This window comes from Kogia breviceps, chromosome 9 (genome assembly GCF_026419965.1).
Source record: "Kogia breviceps isolate mKogBre1 chromosome 9, mKogBre1 haplotype 1, whole genome shotgun sequence".
Taxonomy (NCBI): Eukaryota; Metazoa; Chordata; class Mammalia; order Artiodactyla; family Physeteridae; genus Kogia; species Kogia breviceps.
The window spans coordinates 109,343,596-109,368,334 of NC_081318.1; the positions used below are offsets into that span (position 1 = coordinate 109,343,596).

General features: G+C 39.6%; 1 protein-coding gene across 12 annotated transcripts in view; it reads left to right on the top strand.

Annotated features, from left to right (window-relative positions):
• Positions 1–339: 339 nt before the first annotated feature.
• Positions 340–24,739, top strand: part of SEC61G (SEC61 translocon subunit gamma) — a 164,478-nt gene continuing 140,078 nt past the window's right edge. For 6 of the 12 annotated variants that reach the window (XM_067042927.1, XM_067042924.1, XM_067042925.1 and 3 more), the window contains exons 1-3: positions 362–431; positions 1,993–2,094; positions 3,390–3,492. In XM_067042927.1, coding sequence (XP_066899028.1) covers positions 2,001–2,094; positions 3,390–3,492 — 197 coding nt within the window. In that variant the 5' untranslated portion in view covers positions 362–431; positions 1,993–2,000. Of the gene's footprint in view, positions 440–1,992; positions 2,095–3,389; positions 3,493–7,868; positions 8,042–12,271; positions 12,359–14,177; positions 14,393–24,739 lie in introns of those variants that run through there. The other 6 variants (XR_010842346.1, XM_067042928.1, XM_067042930.1 and 3 more) reach the window with 5 other exon arrangements.

Sequence of the window (24,739 nt, forward strand, 5' to 3'; positions counted from 1 at the left end):
TTCGAGAGAGGTCGGTCACAAAACACTATGTTGCTTATAAGGTTCATTGTTGACGACTACAATTAAATACGTACAAAGGGACGGGCAGTCAAGAGATCACCGCCCAAGACGAAGCCCGGGGGGGGGGATCAGGTGAGGAGCGCGGCGGGGGGCACGCCCCGCCCACGCCACGCAGGGGTCCACGCCACGCCCCACGCTCTCTAAGGAGTTGCCCAAACCGTGGCCGGTGCCGTAGACTCACACTCCGCGAGCCCGTTCCGGAAGCGGGGCCGAGACGCACGTCGGACTGCGCCTGCGCGCCGACGTCTTCCCGAAGGACCAATGAACGGAGGGGTGGGCGGGTACTACGAGAGCCCGGTTTCCGGTTCCCGTCGGCTCCTGTTTGTCGGCCGTCGTGCTACGTGTCTTCGACTTGGCGAGCGGACCGCGGGCAGCTGAGGTATCGTCTGGCGCGGGCTCCGCGCTACCGTTTGGTCACTCGCGGAGGCGGCGGACGTGGGCGAGCCCTTCGGCCGTCCGCCGCCTGCCCTCACGGCGTCGGGGGAAGCGGACCCGGGGCCGCGGCCTGCGTGCCCGAGGGAGAAGGGCTTCCAGGGCCTCGATCCTTCGGGGCCGGCTTTGCGGCCGCGCCGGCTCGGCCACCTTGCTGGGAACGCTTCTGCCGTCTCGGTGCTGTGGTCACGGAGGGTCCCTTCGGGGTTGGTTTTGGGGCCGTGTGTGTGGAGCGTGTCTCGAGGAGCTCCTCCCTGTGCTGTGACGGTGAAAGGGTTGATCTACAGTCTGGATCAGGAGGCCATATTGGGTTATTGGATCCTCTCTCCTGACGTTCAGTGCAGTGTTTTGGGTGTTGCACGGGTTTTTTTTTTTTTCTTTGTGTGTGTGTGTGTGTTTTCCTGAAAGTACCCTTCGCATTTATCACGACATCTGTAAAGTTTAGGCTCAGTGGATTTACAGAACAGAGTTAAGTGCAAGACTAAGGAAACAGGCGTTACTTTCTGTGTGTTGCAGGGGCCCAGCACACCTGGCCCGGGAAGTTTATAGAATTCTAGACGTCCTTTCAGTGTTCCTGGGTGAGGAACCCGGGACTTAGAGAGGCTGCATTTCATAGAAAGGGATTTGAACCACCACTTTTGGCGGGTGGCATTAACTCAACAAAAGCTTACCGAGTATCTGGGTGCCTGGCCACGGTTGTAAGCACCTGAAATACAGTGAAGTCCAAGCAGCGAATCGGCTTCATTCGCTGTCGTGCCAGTGTCTGTCAGAGCCAAGGTTGGATGACATTTCTACTGTGTGATGGGTTCCCCAAGAGAGCCCATCGGTAAAATACATATAGCCCTTTTTCTTAAAAGGTGTGTCCAGAGCTAAAGATTCAGCCTTCAGCGGACAGCCTCTGAGAGTCAGGGTCTTGGTTTAGCCGGTTTTTGTGGTTTTGAAAATTGTACAAATGATCTGCCCCATGCAGAGAAAATCTTCTCTTAAAATGTTGTGTGGCCATGGTTTGGAACAGTCAGATGGAAGTCCACATTTACCTCTACTCTAGGCCCTTGAAACATCACAGTTGGCATTCACTGCACGAGACACTGGGGTCTGGGGAGTTTAAAATAAAATATAGCAAATATTTGTTGGGTCCCAACGCTGTTGATTCCTCAGCAGGACCAACGGGGAGGACTGCAGGGTGGGTGAGGAGCGGATCTGTTGTCAAGTGCTTATTAGCCTTTTCGTAGTGAGAGCCCTTTTATATTAAGAGCTTGTGCTCTTTGTCAGTGATAAGAACACGGGCAAGACCTGCGGTTTTCTTATTGCCTTTGTTTTGATGATTGGCTGGAGATTGCAAAAAATAATGTCAGTTTACTTTTGGAGTCTGTTTTTTTGTGAGATATCGGCCCACCCATATCAGGCTGGTCTCATTTACATTTTGATATAACTCAGCAAGTGCTTGTTCTATAATAAATAACATCAGTGAGTATCTTTTTTCCTTTTTTGTTTTTTAAACAGGCATCATGGATCAGGTAATGCAGTTCGTTGAGCCGAGTCGGCAGTTTGTGAAGGACTCAATTCGGCTGGTGAAAAGATGCACCAAACCGGATAGAAAAGGTAATAAATAGCTTTGGAATGAGAGAAAAAAATTAAATCTTTGCATTCTCTAAGCCCTTTATTTGATTAATGTCTTCCTGTTTAATAATTGTTGCAATTCTCTCATCAACATTTTTATAGATTTATTTTGCTTTATTGTTTTTTAACATTGTCATTTTTTCCTAAATCTTGTATACTTTTTACACACCTCATAAATTTTTCTCTTATATGTATTTTCACATCGTATAAGGTTATTTGTTAAGCCTTATTTTCCATGTTGCTTTTGCCTTAGTCGTATTTAATGACTTTAGAATTTTTAGTATCTGTCACATTTCTGCTCTGGAAAATCTTGTGGAGCTCTTCCTGTGGTGCCATTTCCTCCCCAAGCCTCCCCCAAGCAAAAAAGGCCTTACCGTGAAATCAACAGCATAGTTGGTGCCAACCTAGGAAGTTTAATTTCTTATTTATCACAATTCATGTGTTAAAAGATGTGCCACAATTTGTCTGTTTCTATTCATTTATTGACTGTTGTCTGAGTTAGGAGCTGGGAATATAATAGAGACAATATGATGCATTATATTACGTATATAGCATAATATATAAAAATATACAATAGGGAGCAGTCCTTGCTTTTATGGACCTTAGATTCTTTGAGAGAAGATAGTCATAAATAATGACAATTACAATTTTTAATTACTGCTGTGGTAAGTATTATGGAAGGTAAATAGAGGAATGTTTGACAGCATGTAGTAGGACTAACCAAGTCAGGAGGTCAGGGAGAGCTTCCCTGAGGAAATAACCTTAAATGGAAATGTTAACCGGGGTCTGGAACCTTTACATAAAATTGTGCTCAACCCAGTTCGGTTTTTCAAGCCTTATTTTTGACTTCATTATAATATCAAAGACAGTTGACCTATTATTTATAAAAAGTTATGTTCTGTGCTTTTATAATTAATACTTTTCGCAATGTTACAAAGTTTTTAAGACAGATACTGTGTATTCTGTCCATGTTTCATTTCTTTTTGGTATTCTGGTCATTTGCTAGGAAGATAAATATGTCAGTGCTGGTTGATGGAATCACTAGCCTGAACATGCAGTCTATTTTTATATATCATTAAATATCAATAAAATATGTAAGTTAAAACATCTGTCAAATACCTTATTTACTGTTAATACTGTCGTGTTTTATTTAAAGTTATATACTTATTATCAGGAGAAGTGTACATCAGTAAATTTATGTCAGTGCTAATTCTTTTCCCCCTATACTTGCAGTGACAATGCAAAAAATAATGTAAATTTTGTGTTTTTAAATCCAGAATTCCAGAAGATTGCCATGGCAACTGCAATAGGATTTGCTATAATGGGATTCATTGGCTTTTTTGTGAAGTTGATCCATATTCCTATTAATAACATCATTGTGTAAGTAAACTTTATGAAATAGACAATATCTAGGATAGAATGAAAATGCAGACTATTTGAGTTAACAGCCTGCTATTTCGTTAATACACAGGTATGTTTCTTGACTTCTTAATGTTGGTACAGTCTACTGCTGTTTACTGAGTATCAGATAATTTAGAGTGACTTTAAATCTTATATAATTTTTAGTTACTCTATGAGATAGGCACTAATTTTTTAATAAGTAAAATTTTAAAGGATCAAGGAAGTGAGTTAAAGGCACTCAGTATGAGACAAAACAAGTATTCAGTGACAGGACCAATATTCAAATCCAAGTCCTCTTTCTGCAATATATTAACTTGTCAACAAGATTTTTAAGGTGCAGAGAAAATGCTCCCCGTCTGAAAATCACTACAGCCATAGAGTTCAAACCCGGGACCAGGTTGCTTAGGTTTAGATTCTCTTTCTTGTTACTTAATAGTTGTCATGGCCTTGGACAACTTGCTTAGCTCCTCTGTGCCCAGTTTATTCAATAAGGATAATAGTTCCTAACTAGGGCTATGGAAAGATTAATGACTTAGGTCATGTAAAACCCTAAAAAACAATTTGGGTAAGAACCTAAATGGAATGAGCCATTGATACTAATATACGTTTAGGTCTATTAGAGAGGAGGAGAAGAGACAGAGGAACACTGGCATGACTTTATTCTATTCGAGATGCTTTTGCTTTGTAGATTCATTACAAGATTCGTTACAAGTTGTTGGGAACACCTTACGGCAGTGTGCAATGAGAGCAGTCAGTTTTAGGCCATTTTGTTTGGTGTAAAGAGTTAGTATGAGTTGCAGTACTTACTTGCTCTGTGATTTTGTATTCACCTAATCTCTGAGCCTTACCTACGAGTGAGATAATCATGAGGGAAGCCTTTTAGGCTTATTTTATGGGGTGGAGATGCTTTGTAAACTATAAGTCTTTTTAAGTACTAGATATTGTATTATGGATGCTGGTGGAAGTTGTCTTTTAAATGACGAGACTGGATGAGTATTGTCAGGTGGCTTTCTTAAGTAGGTTTTCATAGCTATTATGCAGACATGCCAAAAAGGGGTATTTTAGGATCACAGAAAGTTAGACTTGGAAAGGACTAAGTGTCTCAAACCTCCTCCATCAGTTCAGAAATCTCTATTATATTCCTAGTGAGGACTGCCATTTCTGGAATAGTTGAATCACGGAGCGAATCCTGAAGCAGAATTAGGAAACCTGAGCTCTGTGTCTCTGGGCTACAGCCCCTACCTGATCAGTAAACAGGAGGTAGGGTGGAGTCTGTGACACAAGCTCAGTGCTCCTGCTTCCTGCTCCCCAGTCCCTTGTCAGACAGGTGTAACTGACAGAGTTATTTCTTTAAATTGTTATGAATGTTATTTAATTGATAAGGTAATATTAATACGTAACTGTATGTGTATATATTCTGTAGTGTGTGTGTGTGTACACTGCAGAACCTAGTCCATTGTATTCTTGTACACATTGAAAACACTTGAGTAAGTGTTGAATTAAGTGAACAACGTCAGGCTCTTAACCTTTTTCGAAGGATCGTGATGGTAATAATAATTGCTAACGTTTATTGAGCACTTGCTGTGTGCCGAGGACACACAGCTTAATGTGAGCTGACTCGTTTAACCCTCGTGACAATTGTGTGAGGTAGCAGTATTATTATTTCCATTTTATAGATGAAGAAACTGAGGCATGGAGAGTAAGGAAGTACGTCGCATGCCTATAAGTGGTAAAGCAGCATGTGAAACCCAGGCTCGGAAGTCTGTGTTCTTAACCATTGTATAGGCCGTCTCTCATTCCGGCTCAGTTTGAGACCACTACTCATCCTGAGTCAGTGGCCTCACTTCAGGCTCCAGTTTGCATTTCATTAAGCCCTCTTAAAATCCAATGTTTAGAATCCAGTGCTTACTGTGGATGTTTTCTTGCTAAAGGCTAAAATCTTCAGTTTCTCACAGACAACGGCTACAATAAATTTCCTTTATCCTGGGTTTACATAATTGGTGTGGTTTGTTTTTAGCCTACGAGTGGAACATTACCCCTTGTTAAATTCCTTTTTGCTAGATTCCCTTACGGAAGACTTCTGCATTTTTAATCTGTTCAACATTGTTATTTATCCTAGTTTTGTGTTCAAACATCTTTTATTTCACTATCTGAGTTGTGGCCTAAAGTACCTTTTAGAACAGTGCATTCTTAGCAGACCCTTTCGGGATTGAGATTCATTAGTCCACCTCTTCCCAACAGGTCTTTGAAACAAGTGTTAAAGACTTGCTTTCTCCCTTCCCACTAGCTGTCTATTTTAGGGAGATCAGCTTGGTGCTTTGTGACCACCTAGAGGGGTGGGATAGGGAGGGTTGGAGGGAGGGAGACGCAAGAGGGAAGAGATCTGGGAACATAGGTATATGTATAACCGATTCACTTTGTTATAAAGCAGAAACTAACACACCATTGTGAAGCAGTTATACTCCAATAAAGATGTTAAAAAAAAAAAAAAAAGGCAAGGGACTTAACAGACGTTCACTGATTTGAATTGTTGAGAAAAAAGGATCCATTTATTCACCAGCCAAGGCTATTTCTGTTAGGTTGATTCCGTCCAGTAAAATGTAAATGTTACTTATTTGTCACTGGATAATTAATCAACATGTGGTATTAGTGTGCTTAGATCCAAGGATTAATTATCATTATTTAGTATAAAAGAACCATTGAATGAAGTTGTCTTTTAGATGGAAAATGCACGTTATCAGTGGCCTTTTGCCTTGGTCTCACTATACTATACAGGTGCTGTGCTGTGGTGTTCCTTGACTGAGATGAATTTTAGTATTTGCCAGAATGAAGGGCACAGGGAAACTTACAGAGGGCAAGTCAGAGGAGAAAGACAATATGTCTTTACTTTTATGCTTGCTCTTTGCTTTTTTTTCCTCTTAGAAACCTTGGCTTGCATTCAAACTCTGACCAGCTAATAAAAAGAAAATTTAAAAAAAAAATTGCTTTCTCTTAATTCTCATTTCTGCAGCAGGCACAATATATCTTTTGCCAACCTTGCTAGTCAGATTGTTGAAATATGACCTTTTGGAAGCTAGTTGCTTAGAAAACTTTTCTTCGAGTAACACAATTGTTTTCAGTGTTTAAAGAGTTTAAAAAATATATCTCTAGATAGTTTTTACATTAAAATGAAGGCCAAATAAAACATTTTGTGAGAAAGCTATCAGAAAACTTTAAGTCTTTTCATGATACGACATGACAGCTGTAAAACTAAAAGAAATCTTTTTTTTCCTGCTTGAAAGAGCATAAATCACTGTTTAAATCATTTTGAGACAGTAGCAAGTGAAGTATAAACACACGCTTCTCTTTCACTAGGCTGAATTATCACATTTTTTTCCTTACGAAATTTTTTCCTCTTCTATACAATTACAGCAGTCAAAATTAATATCCACAGGCTTATAACTTAAAGGAGTTTTATAGTTGTGGGTATTTTAGTTGTGGCAATACAGTTTAATGATATAAGCACTTAAAGCACTTCACGTTAAAGTATAGATGCAGGAGTGTTTCTTTTAGGAATATAACTTTCATCTAGTACTGGAATTATTTTCTTCCTTTAACATCACAGTTTTAAAATTTATATCTCAGTATACAATTTTAATGTTTATGCTTTTGAAATTTGGAAGGTCTTCTGTAGAGAAGGTTTTTTTTTTTTTTTTTTTTGTGGTACGCGGGCCTCTCACTGTTGTGGCCTCTCCGGTTGCGGGGCACAGGCTCCGGATGTGCAGGCTCAGCGGCCATGGCTCACAGGCCCAGCCGCTCCGCAGCATGTGGGATCTTCCCGGACCGGGGCACGAACCCGTGTCCCCTGCATCGGCAGGCGGACTCTCAACCACTGCGCCACCAGGGAAGCCTGAGAAGGTGATTTTTATTTTCATCATTGATCCAGGTTTTTGAGTGATTATGGGAAGATATAGTGGTTGAGAACCAGCGTACTACTGTGCACTCTTTGATTTTCAAATGGCTGTTTGTACATCAAATTGAAAAAGTTCTCAACTAACAGCCTGTTATGTAATTCATATTTTTCGTCTTGTTGAGAAAGATGTTATGCTAGACTGTTAACCGTGTTTTCCAAATGGGGATTCTGAGGTTTAACAGATTAAGCCTGTTCCAGCAGCCATGTCCTCTGTAAGGACTTTTCAGTTCCAAGATTTTAAAGTTCAGTTTCTTCCCTTTTGTGCTGTTTTGGAGTAACGTAGGCGTGATTCTCAAATAACTGGTTTTGGTTCCATAAAATTACAGCATATTGCATTTCAAATTTTTCTTCTTATTAAAATCTTATGTACACTCAAAATTGACCATATTTTTTTCTTTTACAGTGGTGGCTGAATACCTTTTTAGAAAAGTTTTTCATCTTGGGGATTGGTGAACAAGTGAGGATTTGAGACGCTCATGGAGTAAAAATTTGCCTATATGTTTTGTGGTTTTCTTTCATTTTTTTCTTCCAAGATGTTTTCTATTTGTAAATTAAAATAATTTCAAAATACACAAATTTCTCTTTTTTCCATCACAGATATTTGTCAGATTTTAGTGGTAAAAAATAATGGGTTCTTTTCCCTTCTTCCCTTCTATCCTTCCTTCAATCTGTTATATTTTGGTTTACAGGAGAAATTAAAGGGCACAGTGGAATATTGCACTTTCTGAGTACTCCTCTCTCAGATCAGTGTTTTCCCGTCATGGAGGAAGAAACAACAAGTAAAGGATGGTAGAGGTGGTGAGAGAGAGCTTGAAGTTGGGGTAGGAGTTTTGTCCCTAAGCACTGAAAGTGTAAGTAGGTAGTCAGACCTCCTGTATACAAGTTCATATGCTACTTGAAATAGCTTCCTGAAAATCATGGTTAAAAATTTTAAAGTGAGGGCTTCCCTGGTGGCGCAGTGGTTGAGAATCTGCCTGCCGATGCAGGAGACATGGGTTCGTGCCCTGGTCCGGGAAGATCCCACATGCTGCAGAGCAACTAAGCCCGTGAGCCATGGCCGCTGAGCCTGCGCGTCCGGAGCCTGTGCTCCGCAACGGGAGAGGCCACGACAGTGAGAGGCCCGCATACCGCAAAAAAAAAAAAAAAAAAAAAAAAATTTTAAAGTGAGAGTTCCTCTTCAGGTAAACTATAATTTGTTGTACTGTCATAAACATTGGAGTTCTAAATATTTTAAAGAATATTTTGATAATTAAATGTGAGATGAAAAGGGGCCTTGTCTTCTTTCCCTTTTAAAAATATACTGGTATAAAATTGAGACAATCTATTCTTAGTTTTATTTATAAAACTATTAATCCGTTCATTCAGTGTTTAGTTATTGAACTTTATTTCTCAAGTTCCAATATTTAAAAAAAAATTTGTTTAGCCGCACACATTTGGTAGGTGTCCTCGGATTCTTAGCGAATAAGGTAGACAGGTATCTAACTGGTATTGCTGGGCAGTATTCCTCAGTTTTGGGATCCATGGTTCAGAGAGCAAAGTCTGTTTTCATAGTGATGGTAACATTTTCTGCCTGTTTTTGAAATATTGATAACTGTTCTCAGTCTTGAATGAATTGATGTCTTCAAGGAAATAAAACCTTGGCCATCTCTGCTCTTAAGGAGACGATATAGCTATGTTTGATAGTTATGTAGCTCCTTAAAGGCCAGAAGTATGTGTGTTTACGTGCATGTGTGCATATGTATGTCTATATGTTTACACAAGCATGCATACATAGTGTGCCTATACATGTATATACACATTTACATGTACACACATATGTATTGAGTACTTATGGTAGAAATCTAAAATGTAGACTTGCTAAAATGTCAGACTTGCCTCTGGCAAATGTGTGTATTTTCTTGTAGGATAAAATGATCTGAACATAAATATTGATGATGTAAGATAATTATGAATCTCTATAGCCTACATTTGTGCAGCTCATTTTTTATTTTGCTGACTTACTGGTTCCTGACACATAGGTAGGTAAGGCATTACATAAATATTTTGTATTTATAAATGTGAAGTGAGGGCTGACCAAGGATTGTGGTGATAAAACAGAATAATCTTCACACTCAACAATTGAATTCTTAAATAAGAAAATAAATAACTAGATTTTTCTTTCTAACCGTACCCCTAATACATCTAAGATATGCTAGTGCATTTGTTTTGTAAAACATTACTTCTTAAACTTCAGCAAGTTTAAGAATCACCTGAGGGAGTTTCTTCCCAACCTGAAGAGTGTTGAGTGAGCAGGTCTGGGTGGGCCTGAGAGTCTGCATTTCTGTCTCCCTGCTGATGCTTCTGGTACACAGAACACGCTTTCAGTGGCAAGGTTTTAAAGCTCTTGATAATTTTCTGTTGTCTTAATACCTGCAGCAAAACATACTAATGCCCTTGTGGCAGTTCTGGCATTTCCATGAACCCCTACACCTTACAACCAAGTGCTTGGCCATCTAGACTAAAACCTAAACCTGCTGTTAACAACAGAAAGACACGTCAAAGAGGGAGGCAGTTAACGGTCCAGACAGGATGGCAGAGTCTTGATAGGAGAGGGTAGGAAGTAAAGCCCTGTTTCTATTTCAGTGTCTTTGTTACTGCTGGAAAGCAGTGCTTTGCTCCAGACACTTTCCCTCTTGGGGCATCTGTCTCCCATTTGTCTGCCTGGAAGGCAGGGTACTTAGTTTCACCTGAGTGCGGGAGGCACCACGGTGTTTCGTGTTTAAAGGGTGCACCTCACATTGGAAAGCTCCTGCTTAAGAGGAGCTGTGATCTTCTGCAAGTTACGCATGTCATGGTGTTGCGCTCTAGAAGAAGCCTCGTGGCAGACTTTCTAGATTCTGTGGATGCAGTTTTGTAAGGCTTATTCTACCTGTAGCATCTCTCACTCCCTAACCACTATCATAGTAATGTATATGCCTGTCTCATGATCTTGAGGTCCTAACAGAGCTTGCTGTTTTTTAAAATCAGCCTTGCTTGTAGCTCTTCTGTAGGCTTTTTCGACGACACCTAGAAAAGGCTCCTGAGACAGCTTGATTCTGTGATTTAGTAAAGTCCATTAAAATAGAACATCAAGCGCTTCACTAACTACAGTTTAATCAAGATGGATTTGCATTCTCTTCCCACCAAATACTTATTGAATTTCTAAGTGAACAGTATCACAAATGTTGACTCAGTAGTAGAGATTGGAGCATGTACTTTATCGGTTTAATGAAGTTTATGTAAGATTTTATTGTTTTCAAACTGATGTTCCTTCTCACTTGATCCTCTCAGTAACCCTGTGTAATAAGTAATGTAGGGATTGTATTCTTCAAAATATATCCACAATTCACTACTTAGCCCTCCACCCTTCCTACCGCCACCACCGCTACCATCCCACCTGGATATTTCTTTTTTTTTCTTCCAGTTTTATTGAGATATCACTGACATACAGCACTGGGTAGGTGTAAGGTGTACGACACAGTGATTTGACTTACGTACATCATGAAATGATTATCACAATGGTTTTGGTGAACATTCAACATCTCATATAGATACAAACGTAAAGAAATAGAATTTTTTAGTTTGTAATGAGAAGTCAGCAATTTTTATACATAATGTACAGCAGTGTTAGTTATATTAACCATGTTGTACATTACATCCCTGGTATTATAACTGGAAGTATTTATCTTTTGACTGCTTTTTTTTTTTTTACCCCTCCCCCTTGCCCCTGGTAACCACAAATCTGATCTCTTTTTCTGTGAGTTTGTTTTTGAAGTATAAATGACCTACAACGCTATTAGTTCCTGTTACACAACTTAGTGATTTGGTATTTGTATACATTTCAAAGCGATATTTTACTTCTTTCTTGTCCGCCCCACTAGAATACAAGTGCAGGGAAAAGGGAAAGGCAGACGTTTTTGTCTGTCTTATTTGCTGCTGTATCCCAAGAGCCTAGGGCAGTGTTTGCACATATTTGCCACTCTGTTATGTTGAATGAGACTGAAGTGCCCGTTGCTGGATTGTAAGCCCAACGCAGAACATGATAACTTAAAACACTGGCTTAGTAGAGTACACTAAGCAAATTCTCAACTTTTTTGGTGCTAGTAAGCTAGTGTCAGAAAACTAATATTTTGTGTGTGTGTGTGTGTGTGTGTATTTTCTGGAATCAGAATACACATAAACCTGTGTGTGTGTGTGTGTGTATGTGTGTCTTGGCTTTTACTTCCACACTTGGGACAGGAGCAGTTCTGGACTTCTAACTTGCCGTGCCTTCTTACCCGCCTCCCCCTCACTGGCCTCCATAGAAGAGTATTTCCTCCTTCAGTGGTGGGTTAGGGTTCCCTCTTGTGTCTCCGTAAGGGAAAGTAATTTTAAGTCTTTTCATCAATATAGTTTACAAGGCTCTTTCCCTGCTTTAAGGGCTGCACGTGGTGTTCCAGGGGCCACCTGTTTAGGTGGCTCAGGACTGACCTTGAAAGGAAGCGTTTACAGCTGGAAAAGATGATTCTGAAGCTAGCTAGGGTAGCACTACCTTTTCTTGAATGTCTTCGAGGCCTCGTGAAAAAACAAAAAGAAATAACACCCCTCCGCCACCCCCTACGACCTAGATTGGAGGAGCAGAAAAGCCAGCAACTCTTCTGGCATTATTTTCTCAGGTGGACAGGGAGTGAAAGGCCCTGCCCTCCCTGTAGTAGAGAGTGTTGCCCTCATGGATGTAAGATGGCTTTGGAAGCCAAAATTGTGTAGACATGAAACAGACTTTTTGTTTCTACCATGTATTTTGGGAAGGTCAAGAGGACGAAACCAAGTGAAAGTGTCAGGACGCTCGTCACAGCAAACGGAGGCAGTAACAAAGCCAGCTGATTTTGCTCTCAGGTAAGAGCAGCAGTTGTTGCACAAACAGCGTGTTGTGCGACGTGTGGCTGTGGGTGGAGAAAATGCACGATGCGACAGCTGTGAGTTGTTTTATTGGGGCCTCACTGAGCACTAGCCCAGGAGGCAGTCTCCCAGGTAGCTCTGAGGAACTTCTCTGAAGAGGTAGGGGAGAAGCCAGCATATATGTCAATGTTTTTGGCTGGGAAATACGTGCAGTCAAGCATCAAAAAGATCACTGCTAATCACAGAGAACAGACATCTCAAGTTAATGATTTTAGTGCTTTTTTTTTTTTTTCTTATGTATGTATAGGAAGTTGCAGGAATCTGGGGTTATTGAAATTCTTCCTTACACATGCATCTTAACTATCTGGGGGCCATAGAGCCAAAGCGCCGAGTGCTTCCTGCTTTTTCCAACCTGAATTCCCCCCAGGGTGCACTGTCGGTGGGCAACTGCAGCGGATTGCAACTTAATCCTTCATCCCAGCATTCCTAGTGGTGGAATAGCGGGCGACATTCCTTGTTTACGTGGCCTTAGGTTAAGCTTCCTTAACCCGTGTGGATTACGGTCTCCTCATCTTCAAAATAGAGATATCAATGCTCAGTTTTCAATGTTGCTGAATTACCTTAGGTCGGAAAGTATGTGTGAATGAAGCTGGCCCAGCTCCTGGAACATAGGTATTTTAGCGTTGGATCTTATTTTTCCCTGACCCTTTCACCTCAGCGGCAGGGTTCCCTGGCACCGGTGGAGCTCTGATTATCTTCCTATGGCCTTGTCCCTTGTCCCTGCAGCTTGTCCACAGTCCTGTTAAAATCTCTCATGTCATCAGTTTCCAAACCTAAAGATGGCTTTCAGGGAAGGGCTTTCAAAGGCAACATTAGGGGTGAGAGTCGCAGGGTGTGTGATCCGCTTGTGGACTTTCTTCTGATTGGTTGGTGGTGAGGTGACGAGAATGTTAATCATCAGCCTTCTGGTTCCAGCCAGCCCGGGGTCTGCGTGCTTTTGCTCAGCGTGTACTCACCATCCTCCCCCCGGGCGGGCGGGCGGGGGTCTTCTTAGTTTCTGCAGAACCACTCCAAGATATGCATCGGATTGTTACGTTTATCCCTTGAGGAAGAACTAGGACTCTGTCTTATTGATGAGCTAGTGTTTAAGCTACCGTTACTTTTCTTGCTGGACTGCTTTTCCTTTGTTTCTACATTCCCTCACTTTCCTAACTGGTAACTGCTGGAGTCTCCTGTTGGGAACTTAGGGAAGGCCTAGAAGACTAAAGCCTTTTTTCCACAAACAAGGAACAGGAGACACGGGGGTGGGGTGGGCGCTTTTGTACCTGGGAAGGCCTCACAGAGTCCTGCTGTCTCGGTGGTAGCAGGAAGATAACTAAGGTATGCCTTCGTAAGAAGCGAGAAGAACGTGTGTAACCCCCCAAGTGTGGCTGTATAAAGAGGGTGCAGAAAGTCCTATTGGTAGTGGTTTATTCTGACCACTTCCCTAATCAGCCTGGGGTAGAAAGAATTACATCCACTGTAGGCAACAGAAAACGCATGATTGGTTGTTTTAGGAAGCTGTAAAATAGTTAACCTCAAGACATCTAAAAATTGTGCACCACTCACTACCTGTGTAGTCTCTGTGAAGGAATTAGAGGTGATTTCTCAGGTGTCCTTTAGTGTTGCTTTTCTGTGATCTGGCGTATTCAGAGGAGACTCTAGGTTATCTGAAAGTGTCCGCACCCCACCAAAGCTGGCCTTCAGTTCAGGGGCACTCCCTGGATCTGTAATGGTTTTCTTTTAACACCCAGTATGTGTCATTTTTCCTCTCCAGTTCTCCGACCAACTGAGTGTCCAGCAGTTGAACTCAATGCTGACACTGTCTCGAGTAGCCTCACATCCCACCTGGTAAAGGCCTCAGTCCCACGTGACTGCCCCACTTCAGACGCCGACTGCAAGTGGGGTCCCCAGACGACCCCTACTTCTGACAGTTGGCTACAAATCAGGGGTTTCTGCAACCGTCCTCAGGTTCACTAACTCACTAGAATGAATTACAACCCAGGTCAGTCATCTACTTAACGATTACAGTTATATATGTGTGTGTGTGTGTATATATGTGTGTGTATATATATATACATATATATATGTATATATATATACACACACACATAAATATGTGTGTATTTATATGCTATATGTTTAAAGAAATACGTGTTGACTATTTTCAATATTTATTACATATTGGTCTTTTCCCACTCCATTGTTGTTCAATAATAACATGTTTCATTTAAAAGATTTTACAGGTAACCTTAAAAGCACATAAAGTTAGAAGGAAAAATGGTAGAGGTTGAAAAGCACAGGAGATGCTCAAGTCCTCCTCCTTTTATAGACGTGGACACTCCCCTACTCCTGGCCCTTAGAATTCCACTCTGAGCAAGAGCCCTGCCTTATTCAGTTTTCTATTTAGTTGCTTTACTTGGACTCATTGATTCATATTTTTCAATGGTTTATGATTCATTATTGTCTTTAAATTTGCCATTATTAAAAATTGTTCTAAGAGCAAAAGTAATAAATCCTGAAAACTCATCTCTTGCTAAATATTTCTTTTTTGGCCTTCTGCTTGTGTTGCCTTTACCTGCTGGATTGTCCTGATTAGTTTCAGCAGTTAGGGTACCTAGGAGGCTTGGGTTCTTTCTCTCATCTATGTTGTATCTGTCGATATTATAGGTCTTAATGTTGATGTGACCTGAACTAGATTGAGCCTTTAAGACTTAAGGCTGTTGGAAGCAGCAGTCGCAAAACTACGCTTGTAAACTAGCTATTATCTGAATGCTCTATAACGAGACAAGATATTTAGAAAACGATGTCAATAAGGAGTATTGTTTCATGAACATACACGTGAAAGGAAAGTTTTAGGTAACAATACTTATCCTTTCACTGTGCACTGTGCATTCTTATATTTTCTATTAAATGTATTCTATTTTTTAAGAAACAAAGGCTTGCACTGTATGAGGTAGAAGTGCAGAAGGGTTACTGCTTTCTGCCTCTAGAGGGCTGAGGGGTTAGATGATGAACTTACTGACAGCCAGCTGGATGGACCTAATGCCGGGGAGACTGTGACTGCTGAAGACTTAGTGTGCCCTTAGGGCCTGTGCAACATCAGGCCTGGGGGGAGGGTCTTTGCAAACCACTGAGGTTGAATTCCTGACCACCTGTAGGATGGGATCTTGGAACAGATTAACTTTTATTAGAGGAGAAAATGTGAATTTCTTGCATCCTAGTCTATGGTGTAAAATTCATACCTGGGTATTCTGTAACTTAAACCTTTGCAACTGTCACACATGTACATTTTATCACACTAATAAGAAGCGAGACTTTCAAGTGTTACAGAGGCTTATAAATAACATCAACCTTTTCTGTTCCTTCAACTTGGCAGTCCCACTCTCTAGAAGCATACTCTTTTATTTTAGCTGTTTCTTCTGATAATTAATCTCAAAATCATAGAAATTATTTCTAGATTCATCTATTGAGATATACTCTTTTTTTTTTTTTTTTTTGGCGGTACGCGGGCCTCTCACTGTTGTGGCCTCTCCCATTGCGGAGCACAGGCTCCGGACGCGCAGGCTCAGCGGCCACGGCTCACGGGCCCAGCCGCTCCGCGGCATGTGGGATCTTCCCGGACCGGGGCACGAACCTGCAACCCCTGCATCGGCAGGCGGATTCTCAACCACTGCGCCACCAGGGAAGCCCGAGATATACTCTTGATATTCTGTTATGATAGGTGATACTTTAGCTCACATACCTGCCACTTTTTCTTTTCCATCTTCCTAACATAGCTAAACCACTATTTTTAATTGCTCTGACTACCTTTGTATCTTTAAATAATATATTCGCACCTCGATTTCTTGTTCTAACAAGTGTAGAAGGTATCTTTTCCACTCCCCGCCATGAGGATGAGGATTTTGTGGGCTTGCTGTTCTCTTCAGTTGGGCCCTTTCCATCATCTCTCATCTCTTGTCATCTCAGCTTTTAGTTTTACATTTTCAGACTTGATGCTATGTCCTTTTGGTCATTTTTTGCTTTGTATACAGGTAGATTCTAAAAGTTAAAAATTAATAACTGGTGTTTACATTACTATAACAAGTAAATATTGCTAATTTTCCAGCCAAGTAATATACCACGATTACATTCCTTTTTTGACCAGTTGTATGTATTTTGTGTGTTGATGTTTTTATTTCTATTTTCCTTAACATTGCCTGCCTTGTCACCATCTCTCAAGGAATATCAAATGTATGGCATTTTCCCTTTTCTGCATCCCTCCCACCTCCCTCTAAATAAAGCCTGTCCTCCCATTCCAATTCAGTTTGATCATTTTCTTGTCCTGATGTACAGCTGTCACCCTGGGATCTTTCTTCTCTTGATTCTCTTTCACTTTCTTGCTTTGTTCTCTTATTCTACTGTAGTATATCACCAAATAACTTCCTAAATAAAATGTATGAGGTCAAAATATCTTTAGTCTTATATCATATTTGATTGATAGTTTAACTGCATATAAAAAACTAGGTTCTAAATAACTTAAATATTTTTCCATCAGAACTTTGAAGATATTGATAATTGCCTCTGATAATACACTGCTTACAATACATTTTCAGTGTGATTCTCATTTTTTGTTGGTTACTTTTGTTATTATAGTTGTAGTTGTTACTATTATTGTTGATATTATGAAAGCTTTTAGGGGCTTTCCTTTACCTTGATAAATTTCACAAAGAATTGCCTAGGTGTGATTTATCTCTTGTGCTGGGCACTTACTAGACCTTTTAAATCTGAAGGTCTGTGTCTTTCAGTTCTAGGAAATTATTTCTGAACATGGTCTTTCCTCTGTTTCCTTTCTTTTTCTTTTCTAGAACTCTAGTTAGTCAAATTCCTACCCAGTTTAAGAAATCAAATCCAAGCAGAAGCATGCTATATGCTCTTGATAAGAGCAGTTTTAGGAGAGTGTTGGGACAAAGACCTGACTGGAGTGGGTTAGGGGCTAGGGATACAAGAAATGAATTATGGATGAGTCTTTTGAGATTTCTGTAAAGGGTGGCCATTGAAAGGAGTAGTGGGGTCAAGAGAGGGTTTATTTTTAACATGAGAGAAATGGTAATGTGTTTTTATAGTGGTAGGAATGGTCCAGGAGAGAAGGGAAAAATTTTAATGCTGGAGTGAGAAGAGAGGGGATCTACTGCCCAAGCAGTGGGACTGCCTCATCCTTGCTAACAGAAAGAAAGAGCATATGCATATAGAATTGATTTTTTTCCAATTGAGGAAATAAATAGGCAGGTGGATTGAGGGTACATGTCAGAGAGTGATATAATGATGTGCCATGGGATTTAAGCCAGGTAAGAAATAGAGGACAAGAGTTGGATGAGGGACAATGGATTACGGGTCCCAGTGAGTTGAAGCTTTGTTGAAATTGAGGTCTTGGAGGGAGTGAACTAGAAAGATAGGAGTTTGTGTTTGAAAAGTAGAATGCTTGAATTTAAATTATGGAAGGGTTGTAGTTATTGGTAATGACCAGTCATAACACTGGAAGGACCGTGGGAAACAGCAACTAAGGTAGGGTGAAAATCCAGATCCTTGGAAGTGAGGAAGAAAACAAAAAGCAAAAAGTATTGGAAAGATTATTTTTGTGGATATTAAGATCACCAAGAATTACATTAGAAGTAGCGGGGTGGAGAGAGCAAGCCAGGAATAAAGTGTTCCAGGAATAAGGTGGGAGGGAGGAATGACTCAAGAGTATACCAATAGTGTATGCAAGGGTTCCCTTCTCACCGCATCCTCACAAACACCTGTTGTCTCTTGTCTTCTTGATGATAGTCTTCCTAACAGGTACGAGGTGGTATCTCATTGTGTTGATGATTAGTGATGTGAGCATCTTTTCATGTGTATGTTGGCCATTTGGATGTTATCTTTGCAAAAATGTCTATTAGTTCTTCTGCCCATATTTTAATCAGATTGTTTCATTTTTGTGTTAACTGAGTTCTTTATATATTTTGGATATTACCTCATTATTTGATATATGGGTTACAAAATTTTTCTCCCATTCTGTAGCTTGTCTTTTCATTTGATTTTTTTTTTCTCGTGTGCAAAAGCTTTTCAGTTGATGTAGTCCCATTTGTTAATTTTTGCTTTTGTTGTTTGGGCTTTTGGTGTCATGTTAAAAAAAAATCATTGCCAAGATTAATTAAGATGAGCTTCTTCCCTACCTTTCCTTTTAGAAGTTTTATGGTATTAGGTCTTATGTTTAAGTCTTTCATCCATTTCAAATTAATTTTTGTTAGTGGTGTAAGATAGAAGTCTGATTTTATTTTTCTTCAAGCATTTCTCTAGTTTTCCCAGCACCGTTTGTTGAAGAGACTATCCTGTCTCCACTGGATATTCTTGGTTCACCTGTGAAATATTAGTTGATCATACATACTGGGATTTAATTCTGGGCTTTCTATTCTGTTCCATTGGTCAGTATGTCTATTTTTGTGCCAGTACTAAACTTTTTATTACTATGACTTTGTAGTATAGTTTGAAATCCAGAGGCATGATATGTTCGGCTTTATTCTTTTTTCTCAGCATTGTTTTGACTATTTAGAGTCTTCTGTGGTTCCACACAAATTTTAGGGTTGTTACGTAAAGAATGTTTTGGGTATTTTGATGGGAATGGTGTTGAGTCTGTAGATGGCTTTGAGTGGTATAGCCATTTTAACAAAGTAAATTTTTTCGATCCATGAGCATGAATGTCTTTCCATTTGTTTGTGTCTTCAATTTCTTTCAGCAAAGTCTTGTAGTTATAATTGTATAGCTCTTTCAGTTCCTTGGTTAAGTTTACTCGTAAGTATTTTATTTTTTTCTATGTTATTGTGAATGGGAAGGTTTCTTTATTTCTTTCTCAGATGCTTCATCATTAGTATAAAGGAATGCAACTGATTTCTGTATGTTGATTTTGTATCCTGCCACTTTTTGTAGATTGATGATTAATTCCAGCAGTTTTTTTGACTGACTCTTTGGGTAAATTAAAAAAATGTATGTATAAGATCATATCAGCAGATGCTGATGATTTTACTTCTTTCTTTCTAATCTGAATGCCTTTTATTTCTTTGTCTTGCCTAATTGCTCTAGCTAGGACTTTCAGTATTATGCTGAATAGGGGTGGTGAGAATGGGCTTCCTTGCCATGTTCCTGACTTTAGAGGAAACACTTTCAATTTTTCTCCATTGAGTATAATGTTATTGTTGGGTTCATTATATATGACCTTTATTATGTTGGGGTACGTTCCTTATATACACAATATGTTAAGGGTTGTTATCATGAAAGATGTTGTATTTTGTCACATGCTTTTTCTGCATCAGTTGAGATGATCATGTGATTTTTAACTTTCATTTTATTGACGTGATGTATTACATTTACCGATTTACATATGTTGAACCATTCTGGCATCCCAGGGATAAATCCTGCTTGGTCACATGGAGAATCCTTTTGATGTGTTCTTGAATTCGATTTGCTAACATCTTATTGAGAATTTTTACATCTATATTTATCAGGGATATTGGTCTACAGTTTTTTTTTTCTGGTATTTTGATATGGTATTGGTATCAATGTAATGCTGGCTTCATAGAATGAGTTTAGAAGTGTTCCCTCCTCTTGATATTTTGGAAGAGTTTGAGGAGGATTAGTGTTAATTTTTCATTAAACATTTGGTAGATTTCACCAGTAAAGCCACCTGGTCCTGGAGTTTTCTGTGTTGAGAGTTTTAAAATTACTGATTCAATCTCTTTATTCATTAGTCGTCTCTTCAGATTTTCTGTTTCTTTCTAATTCAGTCTTGGTAGGTTGTGCATTTCTAGATATGTATCCATTTCTTCTAAGTTATGTAATTTGTTGTCATAAAACTGTTTACAGTAGTCTCTTACAATTCTGTGTATTTTGGTAGTATCAACTGTGTCTCTCTCATTTCTAATTTTATTTATTTGACTCTTATCTCCTTTTTTTCTTAGTAAGTCTAACTAAAGGTTTGTCAATTTTGTTTATCTTTTCAAAGAACCAGCTCTTAGTTTTGTTTATTCTTTCAGTTGTTTTTCAGGTCTATATTTTATTTTCACTATGATCTTTCTTATTTTCTTCCTTCTGCTAACTGGATTTAATTTGTTCTACTTTTTCTATTTCCTTGATGTGTAAAGTTAGGTTGTTTATTTGAGATCTAACTTCTTAATATATGTATTTATTGCTATAAACTTTCTTCTCAGAACTGCTTTTGCTGCATCCCACTATATTTAATATGTTATATTTTCATTTTCATTTGTTTCAAGGTAATTTTTATTCCCTTTGGATTTCTTTTTTGACTCAAATGCTGTTTACAGGTGTGTTGTTTAGTTTCCACATATTTGCTGATCTTCTTACTTTCTTGTAATTGATTCTAGTTTCATACCATTGTGGTCAGAGAAGAGATTTGGTATAATTTCAATCTTTTGTAAATTTGCTAAGATTTGTTTTGTGGCCTATCATATGATCTATTTTGGATGAATGTTCCCTATGCACTTGGGAAGAATATTCTGCTGCTGTTGGATGGAATATTCTATATATGTCTATTAAGACAATTTGTTATAAAGTGTGGTTCAATCCCAGTGTTTCCTTGTTGACTTTCTGTCTGGACAATCTCTCTGTTGCTGATAGTGGGATATTGAGGTCCCCTATAATTACTGTTTTGTTATCTATTTCTCCCTTAAGATTTGTTATTATTTGCTTAATATATTTTGGTGCTTGGGTGTTGTGAGCATGTATAAATATAAATATATATTTACATATATTATATATATGATTGTTATATCTCCTTGACGTACTGAACCCTTTATCATTATATAATGACCTCTTTGTCTCTTGTTACCCTTTTTTGGCTTGAAGTCTATTTTTCTGATATAAATATGGCTACACCTGCCTTCTTTTGGATTCCATTTGCTTGTAATATCATATTATATCCTTTCACTTTGAGCCTATGTGTGTCTTTAGAGCTGAAATGAGCCTCCTGTAGGCAGCATATAGTTGGGTCTTGTTTTTTTAATCCATCCGGCCACTCTGTCCTTTTGATTGGAGAGTTCAATCCATTTACAGTTGAGTGATTATTAATATGTAAGGACTTACTACTGCTATTTTATCTTTTGCCTTCTGGTTATTTTGTCTTTCCATTGTTTCTTTTTCCTTTTGTTTCTCTCTGCCTTTAAGTTGGTGGTTTCCCGTGGTGATTTGCTCAGTCTCCACTTTTTAATGTTTTGTGTCTCTCCTCTATTTTTATGCTTTGTAATTACCATCAGGTTTACATAAAACATTTTATAGATAAAATAGTCCTTTTTCTGCTGATAGCAATTTATCTTCATTTGCCTATAAAAATTTTATCCTTTTACTCTTTCCCTTTTGTATTTTTGATGTCACAAATTATCTCTTTTTATGTTACGATTTTGTTATTGAATTGCAGTAGCTATACATATTTTAATGCTCTTTTCCTTTAACCTTTGTGCTGTAGTTAAGAGTTTAATATACTATTCTAAAAAAGAGTTACAGTTTTCTAATTCTGACTATCTACTTATCACCTTGATCAGAGTTTTGTGTACTTTTTGTTTCAGATTGAAGAGCTCCTTTCAACATTTTTTGTTAGGCAGGTCTAATAGTGGTGAACTCTCTCACTTTTGTTTGATGGGAAAGTCTTTATTTCTCCTTCATATCTGAATAATAACTCTGCTGGATTGAGTATTCTTGGCTGATGGTTTTTATCTTTCAATACTTTGAATATGTCCTTCTACTCTCTTCTAGCCTCTAGAGTTTCTGCTGGAAATCTGCTGATAGGCTAATGGGGGTCACTTGTAGGTTACTGTCTTTTCCCCCAGGCTGCCTTTAAAATTCTTTATCATTGACTTTTGATAGTTTTAATATAATGTGTCTTAGAGAAGTTCTTTTGCATTGAGATAGAAGGTTTTCTAATAGTATCATGGACTTGTATGTTCAATTCCTTCCCCAGATTTGGGAAGTTCTCAGCTATTATTTCTTTAAATGCACTCTCTGCTGCTTCCTCCCTCTCTCCCTCTTCTGGAATACCCATTATTCTTATTTTGGCTCTTCTAATGGAATCAGATAGTTCTTATAGAATTTCTTCACTTTAAAAAAATCTTAGTTCACTCTCCTCTTCCATCTGAATCATTTCTAGATTCTATCTGCCAGCTCGCTAACTCTCTCTTCCATCTGATCTGATTATTTCCAATGTGTTCTAATGCGTTCTTCATCTATCTCATCTTTTGAGTCCTTCAGCTCCAGAATTTCTGTTTGGTTCTTTTTTAGAGTTTCAATCTCTTTGGTAAAGTACTTCTTTTCTTCATTAATTTTATTGCTGAGATCATTGTATTAGCTTTATGATTTTTCCCGTAGCTCATTGAATTTTGTCGTAATAGCTCCTTTGACTTCTTTATATCGTGATATTCTGTCTTTGGGTTTGGTTGCTGGAAAATTGTCATTTTTTGTGTGTGGAACCAATTACTATGCTGCTTGATGAATTTTTCCTTTGCTGCTACATTTGAAGTAGTGAAAGCCTTTCTTACTCAGGTAAAGCTTTATTTATTTTCATTCTAACAGTTCAACAGGCTGCTGGCAGTTAGGAACCTTCCTTTTGTTTTCCAGAAGGTGGCGCTGTCCACAAGTTTTTGGTTTCTCTTAGAGGAGCTGATGAAGCTAAGGTCAGAACATGGTAAAAAGAAAGTCTGGGGGCAGAGTGAGGGGTGGTGTGTACTTAGCATTTGCAGCTTTGCGGGGGGCTGGTCCATGGCTGGTAAGGGATCCTCAGGTGGGAGGGAGTGTCCCAGAGGTCTGGGCCAGAATCTGGGGAGACAGCAGGAGAGCTTCCCTTCAGATCTCTTTGCCTACTTCCCTTTCCTTTTCCTCCCCCATCACCAAGTGTCTCCTCAGAGAGAGCAGGTCCCTCCAGCTGCAGGACACATGGCAGGAGAGACCCCCACTCACTGCCTTTACCCTCGCCTCCTCTGCCAGAAAGGTCCTGCTGTCCCACTCCATGCCGGACCCAGCATCACGTCTGCTGCCCCTCCCCTTACTTTGCAGCCTCTGAGGTCCAGTCTGCCCACTTTTGGGGGCACAGATGGATGGATCTCTCAGGTGACCTGGTATTGACAACAGATTTTGGGGTCTTAATTTTAAAATTCTGAGCTCATTTTAATCCCTCTGCAGCTTTGAATACCAAGCTTAAACCTACTTTTATCTTACAATGGGCCAGAATCTTAAATGAAGCCCTGAAAATCAGTGGCAAGAGCTCCCTCCCTGCATATCAAGTAAATTTGGATTAGCTTCTTGATTTATTCAATACATATTGAAAGCCAGGCTGCCCCTAAGAGTAGGAGGAAAACCTGTTCAGAGCAGCTGCTTTAGGTCCTGAGTGTTTCTGTAGGGCCTCTGACTGTTGGCAGCATGGAGGTAAGGGTCCTGTCGGGTGGGAGAATCTTAATTGTACCACACACATTTGTATAATTGGGGCATGTGTAATTATATATGGTGGAGATCACTGGTTTGTGGCCTAAATAGAAAATACAGACATCTAGATGTGTTTAGTTCTTTTTAAAAATTTTATTTATTTATTTTTGGCTGTGTGGGGTCTTTGTTGCTGCGCGCGAGCTTTTCTCTAGTTGCAGCGAGCAGGGGCTACTCTTCGTTGTGGTGTGCCTGCCCCTCATTGCAGTGGCTTCTCTTGTTGCACAGCACAGGCTCTAGGCGTGCGGGCTCAGTAGTTGTGGCTCGCGGGCTCTAGAGCACAGGCTCAGTAGTTGTGGTAAATGGGCTTCATTGCTCAGCGGCATGTGGGATCTTCCTGGACCAGGGCTCGAACCCGTGTCCCCTGCATCGGCAGGCAGATTTTTAACCACTGCACCACCAGGGAAGTCCCGATGTGTTTGGCTCTGAGTCAAATTCATTAAGACCACATTGCCACTTGAGGAAGAAGTGGTTTCAGCACTCGGGTGTTCCAGCCCTGACTCCCTGGTGCCCTGTAAAGTCAGTCTGTCAACATTAGCACTGCAAATTTAACATAGTCTTTACATGGAAGTCCTGCTTCTCCTGTCATTTGTAGTACAAACCGGTCTTCAGTCTTTCAGCCTTCTCATTCTGGCAAAATAGAAACCCACGATCCCTCTTCTAATCTAGTGTTTGTCACAAGCACATCTTATGTTAATCAGTCTCTTTCCTTACTGCAATGATTCATCTTGATCCTGTCTTGTAGCATTCCCAATGTCACTTTAGTGTGTAAAATATATGCTGAGGTTCTAAGATTTGCATACATGATGAGACACTTGTGAATGTTTAGTGAAAATTACCATT